The sequence below is a fragment of the Condylura cristata genome, unplaced genomic scaffold, assembly GCF_000260355.1.
Source record: "Condylura cristata isolate star-nosed mole 26May11 unplaced genomic scaffold, ConCri1.0 scaffold00002, whole genome shotgun sequence".
In the NCBI taxonomy this organism is placed as follows: domain Eukaryota; kingdom Metazoa; phylum Chordata; class Mammalia; order Eulipotyphla; family Talpidae; genus Condylura; species Condylura cristata.
The window spans coordinates 21,860,711-21,874,055 of NW_004567103.1; the positions used below are offsets into that span (position 1 = coordinate 21,860,711).

General features: G+C 47.5%; 1 protein-coding gene across 1 annotated transcript in view; it reads right to left on the bottom strand.

Moving 5' to 3' along the window:
• Nucleotides 1-8,476: 8,476 nt before the first annotated feature.
• Nucleotides 8,477-13,345, bottom strand: part of NRP2 (neuropilin 2) — a 117,463-nt gene continuing 112,594 nt past the window's right edge. The window contains exon 17 of the mRNA XM_004674358.2: nucleotides 8,477-11,655. Coding sequence (XP_004674415.1) covers nucleotides 11,351-11,655 — 305 coding nt within the window. The 3' untranslated portion in view covers nucleotides 8,477-11,350. The remainder of the gene's footprint in view (nucleotides 11,656-13,345) is intronic.

A 13,345-nucleotide genomic window follows, 5' to 3' on the forward strand; every position in this document is an offset into this window, starting at 1 on the left:
CTCCTGATTTTTTATTACCTACTCGCCCTTCGCCACTTTAGCAGCTGAGAATCTTTACCCAAAGTGATTTACAGCTGTGTGTGTCAGAACGGTGTGACACTGATTGAGTCCCTTATCTGCCTCCTGCGTCCTCCCCGGTGACAGTCTTCTCTCAGGTATCAATCAGGGCATCAGCTCCTATTCCGGGGTGAGCCGTGGCTGTCAAAGATGCATTCAGACTGTCATCTTCATTGGAAGAGCCACCTGCCCTTCGCAGCTTAAAGAGTCTTTTCAAGGCTCACAGGGGAGAGAAGTGCATATATTGGTCCCGACCAATCCGGCCAAGCTGCCAACTGTCTCGGGACAGTTCTGTGTGCTTTGGAAAAATTTGGGTACCATGGTTCCTGAAAGCATGGGGAATATTTGCATGCATTGGTTGCTCAAACTTCTGACTCCTGGCAGGTAGTTGATGGGGCCAGAGTCAGGCTCACCTGACGTGTCTGCATCTCCCCCAAGACCAACATGCTGTTCTCTTAGCAGGGGCTGCAGTTACAAAGAGGCTTTGTGCGTTCTGAGGTGGGTGCTTTGGAAGAGGGCGAGTTGGCAGCATACAACAGAGGGGAGACATAAAGATGCCAAACGAACACAGGGTGGGGGGCTGGGAGGCGCAGTCCCTGAGGACTCCATGGGAGATGAAAACACGATTGTGGGGAGAATGAAACAGAACATCCGTCTAAGCCTGGCTTTTGAATTGGCCCCAAATGCAGTGACATTTTCGTTTTTGGCTGCTTTGAAAAAGGAGGAGAGGAAAAAAATGTAGACTCTGACATTAAAGATGGATGGGGCTTAGACAATTTGAACAGTTTTGAAGGTTTCTCCAGTGCCGGGGAAGGCTGAGGGCAAGTCTCCACGGTGAGCTTCTGGAGACTCTCGATCCCTTTTCCTTAAGCCCAGAGAAAGCTGCATAATGAAATGGCAGCTTTCAGCCCAGGTCAGCTGCAGGGAGCTTTAATTTTTAACATCACACTGGTTGGCGTGTGGGCTGGGATTCGCTCATCCACTTTAGGTTGACATTTGCAGCAGGAACTAGGCCTCTTAGTGGTGAGGACACTGCACAGGGCGAGGCCGCCACACCGGGTTTTCTGGTCTCCAGAAGAAGGCACCTGTGGAGAGGCCCTCGAAGGCCAAGTCCATCTGTCCCGGGGCTGCCTGTGCAATTTGACTTTAAAAGCAGATCCAGTTGGCTGGCCCCTCTGCATGTGAATGGCATCTTGAAGGAGCCGAAATCTCATTAAGGAAGAACTATTGACACAGCTGTCTGTGTGTTGTTGACTTGCTGCTAACCTTCCATTTGTGGCCTGTGGTTCTTAAATGTGGGAAGTGGTAATTGGAGAAGAGAGATTAGAAAGAAGTATGAGACCATGACCTCATGTGACACTGCATAGCAAGGACCTGGAGGTCACTTGATCTATAACTCTTGGAGACTCTGTTCTGTTGCTCCCGAACCCGTGGGTCCTCTGTAGGTTGCGGCTCCCAGCGAGCCCGTCTTACTTGTCTTAGTCTTTCCACAGTCAGTCTCTGGCACCCACGGTCTCCGACACATGTTCTACACTGCCCCTATGACTGTCTACGTTTGTGTCAGTAAAGGTAACCAACCCATTAACTTGGGCGCCAACAGGGGTGAGGACCAGGAGCATCAACAGGGACTTGAGCCTGCAGGATGGGCAGCAAACTACACAAACAGTGAAAAGAAGGCTGGTTTAAGGCCACACAGAGGTGCTGGATTTACCGTGGCCGTAGCTGGTGCAGGCTGGGCACAAAGAATTCTGTGCAACCTGCAGGTCGAATCTGCTTCCATCGGCCTTGGCTGACCCTGTGACCCTCTTTTTGATTAGCATAGCTGAATTAACTCCCCCCACCTTAGGCTATGTTCCCACCATACAACAGAAATTGAAATAGTGGGGTGGCAGGCAGTGGCAGTGGGGGCTGTTGGGGAGGGACCACAGGGACCTTCCATCTTGTTAATGTAACACTTCCTTATGTGATGGTTGCTGAGAGCAGCCGGTAATGAATTTCTCCTCTGGTAATCATTCACCAGCGCATTGTGACCTGTGTGTTTTTGCTGTGCTACACATTTCCAGACTTTCTCAGTGACTTGTCAGCACCTAGTAAAAATGAATTGGACGCGACCCATCTCTTTGTGTGATGCCCTCCCCAGCTGCCTTTCGTCTCAGCTGAGGGAAGGAGTAGGTGGGACCACCTGGACTGGCAGCCGTAGACTCTGAGGCTGTGGTCTGGTTCCAGCCCATCTCGCAGGCAAATTAGACAGGCCTGCCAAGGCTGTGGGCGCTCCTGTTCCACGGAGCCACATTCACTGGTCCAAATGGTTCCAGAGTGGCCTTTGCCTTTTGCACCTGTTGTTTCTTGCTGCACAGTGAGCTGTGTGGCAGTTGCTTTCATCGAGAAGACATGGGTGCAAACGGTGGTACAATTAGGCATCTGGGCACCCCAAGGGTTCTTAACAACTCTGGTGTGAAGATGCATTGATGGCGGGCGACAAGGCTATCGTCTGAGTCATACGTCCCGGAGTCACCATCTGCAACTGTAATTCTAGCCACGTGGTCAATTTTTAGAAGAGGTTTATAACTGGCTTTTACTGCATTCGGGGATCACGATGATTAAACAACAGATGGGAAACCCAAGCAAGATTTTTAATCTCTACCTCTTGCCTGACAGAGAGAGCGCAGGCTGCGGGAGTCACTTCATGGCGGGAGTCACATATAGGCTGAGTCTATAATTAGGGCAGCACCCCAATTGGTCGCACCTTGTATATGCTCATTATTATCAGACCACAAGCACTGATTCTTGGTTTTCGAAGGATCCTGAAACCTGGAAAGGTTCTAGGGAGCCCATGAAGGAGACCCTCAATTAGGGTTGTCGGATAAAATACAAACTACCAATTAAACCTGAGTTTCAGATAAACAGTGAGTACATTTCCAGTTTAGGGTATGTCCTAAGGATCACATGGGATTTTTTTTTATTGTGGTAAAATATGCATCACACAAATTGCACCATTCTAATTATTTTAAGTGTATAATTTAGTGGAATTAATTCATAATGAAGTGCATCTCTCACCACTGTCCATATCCAGAACTTTTTAGTCATCCCAAATTCTGTACCCATTAAATAATAACGTCCTCCCCCAACCTCTGGTAACTTCTAATTCTCCTGTCTGTCTCTTTGAGTTTATACATTCTACATTTTTCATATTAGTGGAATTCATATTATGTGTGTTTTGTTTCTGATTTATTTCAGTTAACAGAATATTTTCAAACTTTGCACATGTCATGGAATATCATTCCTCTTTAAGGCTGAATAATATTCCACTGTATGTACACACTGTATTTTGTTTATCCACCTGCCTGCTAATGGGCACTTGGACAATTTCCACCTTTTTTTTTTTTTTTTTGGCTATTGTGAACAATGCTGCTGTGATTATCAGTGTGTGGCAATCTATTTTGAGTCCCTGTTTTCAAGGGTACTCTTCAGGGTACAGGTGTCTAAAAGTGGAATTGCTGGATCAAATGGTAATTCTAAGTTTAACTTCTGGAGGAACTGCCATACTATTTTCCATAGTGGCTGCCTGGAATATCTTAATTTGTAAAATCTGGCAGCCTTCCAGCTTTCTCACAGTATTTTAATCTGAATATGATATTTAACCTACATTATCATATTTAAACAGAAATGAATAGTGGCCATCTTCACGTTGGAACTTGTGGTCATAATCTCTCATCTCATACACCAAGAAACTTAATTCTGCATTAAAAATATTTTGTTTATTTATGCATACAAAAACTGGGGTCACGTCAGAGGTGCAGGGGGTGAGAGGACTCACCAGAAACAGAGTGGGGAGAACAGGGGAGCAGTGGGCAGGACAGGAGAGGTCTGCTGCGCCATATGGGTCACCTCTGGCTGGCTGAGGATTGAACTCGTGCTGCAGTGGCTGTGGATAGCTTTATAACGCTGCCATTTAACCTTTTGCACCACCAGGAAGGCCCTTAATTCCACATTTTCTACTACAGTGATGCATGGGTGGCAATAATGAGGCGCTAGAGAGCTTAACTTTTAGTCTGTAAAACTGGGCAACTTCATGCTGTCAGAAAGGGGAAGTTATACAAATCAATTTATCCATTCATGTGCTTCACAGCAGGCACCAGGAATGAGTTGGGGTTCCAATACAAAGGTGAACGAACTGCTTCCCCTTACCTCCCACTTTGCTCTGCCTTCAAATCTTTGCACACACTGACCCTTCTGTCTGATACATTCCCTTCCTTCCACTCATCCCAGTCACCCTGGGATTTCAGCTTCCCGGAGAGATGATGCTCAGGGAGCCTTCCTGGTCTTCTCACACAGCATCGCCTCTTTATAGCTGGTGTTATGACTGCCATGGTATATTTGTGTGACCGGGTTTCCTAGATTGGAAGCTTCCTGAAGGCAGAGTCTATTTCTGTCTTTGCTTATTATTGTTGCCTACTCTTTAACAAGGCATGTAGTAGGCACTTAATATAAAATATGTTGACTGTGTGAATGTGTGCATGTTCTTCCTTCCCTCAACAGCTAGTGAGAGACAGACAAGTATGTCAATTTTCACTGAACAGTTGGAAGAGAAAGGCTCTGAGCCAAAGAGCCTTTCTACTGCTGGAGTTTGGATTTGGGATGTGGGCCAGTGTCACGACAGCATCGAGTGCAAGGATGCAGGCCCTGAGTCCTCACAAATGGGGGAACAGGGGGACATAGGGACAGGAGCATCTGCAAAATTTTATGGTCCTTGTGTGGTCCAATACAGATTCAGACAACCAGACAGAACCACTCCACCAACCAGGATGTCAGCGCTCTCGGCTCAAAATTATTTAGCTCAAATGCCCACTCTACAAATGGAGAAGCCAAGCTGTGCATGACCTTTCTGAAGTCACAGAGCTACAGGCAGTACTGAGTACCTTGGGAGAACCTTGGTCTTCCCAAGGTTGTTCCTCCTCAGCTGGTCCAACTTCAAGGGGAGAAGGACACTAGGGCTTTCAAAGCCCTCTAAAGAATCCTTCCACCTCCCATGAGATTAAAGAAATAAACAAAGTTGACTCAAAATAGAAATGTGAGTACTCAAGGAGAGAGGAGGAGAATGGGAGGTGGGCGGGGGAAAAGGCAAGGCCAGTCCAGAAAGGCCGCCCGCCACGCTCCAGAGGCCCGGCCCTGCCAGCACGGTTGCGTGTGAGGCTTGGCAGGGCTGCGGGCAGCCGGCAGCGCTGGGCAGGGCTGCACTTCAATTCCCAGCGGAGGCAGTCAAGGGCTTCAGGATGGAGATTTATGAGTGGAGCTGTTCTCCAAACCGCCGAAGACTGGAGACAGCTCAGAGGGACCTGGGCTGGAGAGGCAGCGCCTGCCTCGTGCCATCAGAACGGCCTGGTTTCCAGGGGAGATGTTGAGTTCAGTAGACAGGCCCACGCACCTGGCCACCGCTACCAGGCCGGCGGGTTTGAGCATAGAACGAAGGACCCGAGATCTGTAGACCCCGAGGCCCCCCTAGGAGGGTTCTTCTGGGCACTCAGTGTGGGCGACCTGGCGGCCTCAGGTCAGGGCTTTGTAGCTTGGGCCCTGCTCTGTGGGGCCTTTGTGAGAGAGAGGCCTGCCAGCTGGGTGTCCCGGGGCAGGAGGAGGGCTAGGAAAAGCCTGAGAACTCCTTGGCCATGTGGGGCTCAGCCCTCGGGGATGGAAGTTCTTTTTCTTCCAGCACTGGCAAGCGGGCGTGGCAGGAATAGCCTCCTTCCTGCGCTCTGCGGTCAGTGGGGGTTTCTGGCAGTGAAGGAGAGGAAACAGGTGTCATTCTCTGCAGAAGCTGCAGAAACAACTTGGCTCACTTCTCCCACAGAGGTCCTTAGCTTTAGTCTTCAGGAGAACGTGGAAGACACATCCTTCTGCCAGCAGCTCCTCTCTGGGTCACTGAGAAAAAAGAGGGGTGAGGAGGACCGGCCTGGACAGGTGGGGTGGGGCAGCCTGGGAGGTCACTAGTTGTTCGAGGCAGGGGTTCTGGAACAAACCGTGGCTCTGCCTCAGTCCTGGATGCTTAGGGCCTTCCTGCTTTGTAGTTGGGAACCCGTAAGAGAGTTACCAGGAAGCCCTTGGGCGGGCAGGTCACTCTGAAGTCCTACTCAGGTAGCACTTCCTATTTTGATTATCACCACCTCGCCTCACACCCCAGATCCCCAGGGAAGTGTTTGGTTTTTGTTTTTGTTTTTGCCCCCCCCCCCCCACTACCACCCCATCCTTGATTTAGCTCATCTGGGAACTAGAGACTGAAGCCTGTGAGAATTGCAAGAGTCATTTTTTTATTTCCCCTGCAGGGCCCCTGCCCACTGCCCCCTCCCCCCAGTCTCCTCCCTCTCCCCCCCCAACCCCCCACCAACGTTGCAGGCAGGGCTAAAGGCCCTCACCATCCAGATGGGTCCTGTTTCCCTCAAGGATGGGCCTGTTCCAACTTCATTTCACTGCCTCCCTTGAGGATTGTATAAACATTTCCAGAAGGATGCAGATAAGGGGGAAAAAAAAAAGATCTTATGTAAACATTAGATGGCTAGGGAGCAGGAGATATTATTAGTTTATTAGGACTTTAAAAATACCCAAAGCTCAACTAAAGGAAAGTAGAGATTTGCTTTCATTTTAACCTCTGTTATTGTTCCTAGGGTCAGTAATAAGATAGACACAGGCATCTCAGGAGAGATATGATATTATAAAGACCATAGGAGGCACAGCAAGGGAAGCAGCAGAGATTTGGCTGTGGCGACCTTCCTGGCCAGTGAGGGATGGAGCCGAGGCTGGGGAGCAGCCCCTTCTGTCAATTAAGCAAGGCTGGAGTGATGGGAGTAGACATACCTCCATCCTGCACCTTACTACCCCCTTCCACCACCCACCCCATTTGATCATGCTTCATTGTAATTTGAGTTACTAGGAGCACAGAAAACTCTTCCTCATAGCAGCATCTCTAATGCTACTCCTTCAATTTGGAAAGCTCTCCTAGGCACTTTGCTTAGCTGATTCTTCAACTCCTTAGACTTGACAGCTTCAGTATCGCCTCCTCAGGACTCCTGTGATTTGACTTAGAGGAAATAACCAACCCTAGTAATTCTTTTTTTTAAAAAAGTTTGAAGTTCTTCCCTAGTGGCGCAATGAGTTAAAACACAGCACTGTGAAGCTGTTGTAGTCACTGTGACATGGAGTTCAATCCCCAGCTAGGGAGCTGACCTACATGGCATGGCAGACCTCTCCTGACCCTCCTGCTGCTTCCCTCAGCAGTATACATCATCAGTCTGTCTGTTCTGCTCCCCACTGTGTCTCTGGTGAAGCCTCTCATTGCCCCTCACCTCTGACCTGTACCCTACTTCTATATGCATAAATAAATCTTTTTAAAAAGCTAAGTTTATTTAATATAAATACTAGTACATCAGTAATACACATAGTTTACAAATGTGAACTCAAATATTATGTCTTTAATGTCTATAGCCTTCAATGCATTTACCAGTTCTTATTGGCTATTTGCTTTTCAATAGTCTTGTAGAGGGTAAGCTCTAAGAGGTCCCCAAATCAGGAAGTGCTCAAAAATAGTTCTTGAATTAATGATGAAACTAATTTTCTTCCTAAGTGTAAATAGTATCAAAATGGGCTTAAATTCAGCCCTGGTCACAAATTTTGAGTCTCTATTTGTATGTAAGTGTGAAGTTCATAATAAAGTCTCTGTCTCATCACTTGGGAATTATTCTATGACCTAGGAGTGTACTTGACAGGCCTCTTTTAGCCTTCCCTGGCAGAACTCTACTTTGTTTCGAATCCAATAACCAACAGATGAAAAGACTCTTGATCACTATGTGAGGCTGGGATACTCTTCCTTTCTCTGAGCTCAGAGATTGTTGAACTTGAAAGTGCATCAGAACCCTCTAGAGGAATTGTTAAAACAGAGATCCCTAGATGCTCCTCCCAGAGTTTTTAATTCAGAAGAGACAGGATGTGCCCAAAATGCCCATTGTTTCCAAATGGTACTAAGGTTGCTTGTCCAAGGAGGATACTTTGAGAAGCTTGTTATAGGCCTTGAAATTGCCAGATATTGACAGACACAACACATTTGATCAGGACGGAAGTAGATTTGCAAATTGTGAAGAGACAAGTCTACAAAGCAAGACATTGAGCCCATCTGGCCAGGTAGCCTATTACCTATCCCCATATTTTGATTCCATAATAAGCCAGTCAGTCAACTACTGACTCCATTAAAGTGCTGAGAGATGTTCTCCCAAGATGCCTAAGCATCCTGGTTTGGCTGGCGTTGAGTGAGTTCCCACTCACGGGGCTTTCAATGCTAAACCCGGGAAAATATCAAGCGAATTGGGGCTATTTGGTCACCTTTGTTTTCTTCTATCATCTCCAATAAAAAACACTCAGAAAAGTATCTCTGGTATAATGTTTATTTAAATAGTAATCTTAAAAAGGCTTTATACAAATCATACAAACACAGTTTGACATTGTTGTTTGTTTTTTACATTGAAGAATCACAGTAAAAGCTCTCAGGTTCCCGTGACCTGGCTCAGCCAGTGAATGGTAGGATACCTTTAGCTGCAAACCCTGGAAAAGTTAACCATCACTGTGGCAGTTTAACTTTTCCCCTTGTTTTCTTGCCATTCATGCTCATTCCTCGGACCCTCATCCCTGTCGACTCCCCAGTCCCAGCTAAGAGAGTAGAACCCTGTGGCCCCGTTGACTGCCCAGTCCGGGAGAGCGTGGAGGTAATGTGTCATTCAGTACAAGGCAAAAAAGGAGATCAATACTGTGATTTGGGTTCCCTAAGGGAACGACTCACGATGGGTCAGCTAGCCTACCTGCAGATAGAGACAACACATGACCAAATGTTGCACGGCCAAGTTCAAATTGGACCCTGCTTGCTTTCTTTCTCTAGTGTTGGTGAGGTGGGTAACTACGTGTAAGCCCTGGGTAGCTGCTGTTGCTCAGCATTCAGGGTCCACTTAGGCCCTCAAATTAACCAATGGAGAGTAGGCGATAGGGCTGTTAGAGGGAGGCAGGCTGAGTTGTACGAAACTCAGAGGTGAACTTCTGGTTCACCTGGTCTTTGGGGAACAGGCAAACAGACCAGAGCCAGGCCTCTGGAACAGGCTTTTGAAGTTCTTTCTTCTGCAGGCTCCTTTTGGAAATTCCTTGGCCTTGCTAGCTTCCTGAACACTGAGCTACATAGGACGGTGAAGAGGAGGGTGGGCTAATTAAAAACTGGCTTCTGCTGCGTGCCCAGCTCAGGGGAGCCTGAAGCTAAGTCCTGGGGCTTGACAGCTTTATTTGTCACCTCTAACTACCACTGTGCCGAGTGCCGAGAGTAGCAGTCACACTCGGCCCCTAGGTCAAAGTCACAATAACACCACTGAGTCCCACGTGACCATTCACATACACAGTAGATACAGAGAACTGAAAGAAGAACACAGACACACACACACACATATGAACACGTAGCTGTTGGCATGACCTCTCCCTCTGCATACAAAACACTGTGACATTACCATTTGAACTAGATTTCCATAAGTTAACATTTAAAGGAACCAGCTAATCCAGTTTACCCTTCCCCTTTCACCTGGGTATGAGACAAATGAAATCATGGGTGACCATAGCAGCAAAAATGGTCTGACAGCTTACCACTGATACGCACTAGCTGGGCATACTGTTTGGGTTCCAAATGTATTTCCAGCACACAGGCAATGCTCAGGCTTCACTACAAAATCAAGACCGGGATCTTGATGCGGACAGTCTTATCCTTCACACAGTTTCGTTCTGTTCCTGATGCCTCCCTTCCAGAGTAGCTGAGAGACATCTAGGGCTACGACTACCACTTGGTAGCAGGGCTCATTCTATTAATAGGATCAGTGGTGAGGTGGAGGGGGGTGAGGAGGAGCCACTGGGGTTAGGGGAGCAGGAATGCCTTAACTTCCATGATCAGCACTGATTTTTACATAGAGGGAAAAAAATATTTTCTTCAAGGCACTTAATAAAAAACACATAAACTGGTGTGTGTGTGTGTGTGTGTGTGTGTGTGTGTGTGTGTGTGTGATCTAAGAGCATGAAGTGTTTCCACTGCATCTGGTCCACAATGCTTGCAGGCTTCAGGTCAGACTCACAAACATCCTAACACTGTGGCTCCTGAAGGGCTGAGTTGGTGCCTGGAACCTCGAGGAGAAATCAGTGTGAGCCGAGTTGAGACTGCTCAGTCTTTGCCATCGCAAGACCCCAGAGGCTGGCTGTTTTTTTCTCTCTCCACTGATCTCCTTTCCATGCAGGGGGTCACCTGTTCCAATTAACCAACAGAGAAAACATCCCTACAGCTTGTCTGTGCCCAACCCATCTCTGGATATAAAGCCACATCATTTCTGGGGACTCAGATTGACAAACATGCATGTGCAGTAAGTGTGTGCGTGTGTGGGGTGATGTTTTAACAGAACAAGGAAGGAAAAGAAAAAGCAAAACCCCGCAAAGTAGCCTCTCAGCCACCACTTCTGGATCTAGATTTAGCGATTGGCTCCTATTCACAATGCACATTAAGGCTTGTTCGCTTGTAACGTGGAGGTGCTTTTGTGGATTTTGATGTGCGAACTTTCCTTTCTGGTTTGTTTTAAATTTCAAAGAAGAAAGAGCTGCTCATGCTGACCCTAAAATGGCAATTTTCCCCTGGATAAAAAAAGTTAAAGGCAACAACATCCTACTTCAATGCTAGGATTGGGAACGCAGCTTGTGGGTCGGCTGGCAGAATACGCACCACAGCGAATCCCGTGTCATGAGATGGCAGAGCACGGAATTAGCTGGATTTTTTTTGAGGTTTCGTTTCCCCCCTCCAAAGATGGAAGTCTGAAAAGACCCTTTGCTTTTCAAGTGTTGATTAGAAAGAGAACGTGGAAAACAACGACCTCCGCTCGACTTCTGTACTAGAGAAGTCATTCTCCTCTTCTGCCTCTTTGAGTTGCTCACAGACCAAAGAAATCAAATAGAATAATCACACACTCACAAACAAAACAGAACTGGGATCCCAAAGAGATGAGCTCTGGTCTTTGTCCCAGCAATGACTCGGCCCCCATGGCCCCAGGGGGTCATCACCCCCATTGAGGCTGCATCTCCCCAGCCCTCTCTCTCTGCCCCGTCTGTCCAGTCCACACCTTCGGTCATTCTGGATCGGTTTGATCGAGATTATGGCATTCAGTTTCCCAAGGAAAAAAAAAAACTGTAATCTTCACTTGTTCCTCTTGCTGGAATGAAACGTCAGATGTGATTTGGGTGCAATCTGTCACGCCTCCGAGCAGCACTTCTGGTGGTTCATCTTGACCTTGTGCTTGAGACCGTCATAGAGCTCGAAGTTGTAGTTCTCCAGCGTGGTGCAGCTGCGGGAGCTCAGGCCGGAGTAGGAACAGGTGCAGTAGAGCAGCAGCCCCGCACACGTGGCCCCCAGGAGCACCCCCAGAGAGCTCATGGCGATGATGGTGATGAGGATGGGGTCCAGCGTGTAGAGCCAGCTCTTTTCTTTGTCGGCCGCCGAGGCGCCAGACCCTGAAGTGGGGGCAGAAGAGTTGCTCCAGTCCACCTCGTACTCATCTACACCATAAAGCACATGAGAGGTTGCAGGCGCTGCTTTGCTTAGGGCCCAGTAACCGCGGGCCTCCCCCCAACACCCCCCTCCAAACGGCGGCCCCAGCAACCACCCGTCTGCCGAAGCCCAGCCCTGTGCACTGGCCGTGCGACTTTACCACGTTACTTAGTCTTCCTTTGCTTTAGTTCTCTCACCTGTAAAATAGGGTACTAATAAAATCTATCTCCTTGGGCTGTTTGGAGGGTTAAATGAGTTAATATTTGTAAAGTGCTTGGTGTCCAGCACATTGTAAGTACAGGCTAAGTATCATATATTAAAATAACTTGACTCACATTAGGTAAGTGGAGACCGGACACCAGGAAAGCCCTGTGTTCTGTACCATTTGTTCTTTGCTGCCTGATCCTTCACTTCCAGCTGCTTCAAGTTAAATCAAAGGACAGGCTAAAATGATTTTCATGTGACACATTTCCTAGTTAAGCCTGCCTGGCTACCCAGCAGCAGGTTGTCTTCGAGCCACCAGGCCTCAGCTGACACGTTTTACCTGTTACGAGTGGATGATACCCATCCCCACCCCCGCTTAACCCTCGTAGGATCATCTTACAGTTCTAACCTCCAGAACCTCAGAAGGTGACCTTATCTGGAAACAGGGCCTTTAAAGAAGTCATCAAGGTAAAAATGTGGTCTTTAGGTTAGGTCCAAACCAATAGGAAAGTTATCCTGATTAAAAAGGGGGAATTTGGAGACACAGATGGGAGACTATCAAGTGAACATAAAGCTGGCCTGATACAAGCCAATATTGATTCCTCTACCTTGACTTTAGACTTCTAGCTTCTAGAATGGTGGGAAAATAAATTTCTGCTGTTTAAGCCAGCCAGTCTGTGTTACCTTGATGGCAGTCCTAGCAAACTAACATATTTATATGGTGTGTTCAAGGCTTGACCACATCCATGGCTTTAAAAAAATAATCTCAATAATCCTATGGAGATAATAAAATTTCTTATAATAGCTAAGGAAACTGAAAGAAATTTGGTGGCGAGGTAACTCACTCAGGTCCTAGAGTCAGCAAGTGTTAAATAGGAATAGGAACCAGGCTTTTGCATCCTCACCCCTTCCTTCTCTACCCTGTCAGAGTATTTCTACAGCTTGATCTATGGCAGCCCCACTGTGGAGGCCAGTGGCATAGCCTTGACCATAAAAGGAGCGTTGGCGTGGGTCTTGCAGGGAGAGGCTGCATTCAGTTAACAAGGTGCTGTTTGGGTTAGTCTGTTTCTATAACTACACTTGATGAAGGTCAGCTTAAAAGCAGCTGCTCTATAAACTGCTCTTCTTAAATGCATCAATCTTGGCCTAATGCTGTTCTTGAGAGGAAGCTTGGTGTTGAGTCTCCTAGAGATCAACTCTGGCACTCAGATGAGCCCAGAGAGAGCCGGCTGCTGTGTTGAGAGGAGGAATCACATCTACATGTTTGCTCAGCAGCCCTGCAATCTGGGCTTTGCGCCTTCCTCTTGAAGTATGTTCACTTGAGGACATTTATGGAAATGCGAGATGGGAAGTGGGGAAAAGAAACCTAAATCTTGCCCCAGCTTGGAGTCTTGAATAATGTGAGAAAAGATCACCCCAAGTCAGGCAACCGGAATCTATGGCAGGTCTGGGAGAACATTCAAGTTAACATTCACTGACTCTCGCCTGTTTGGG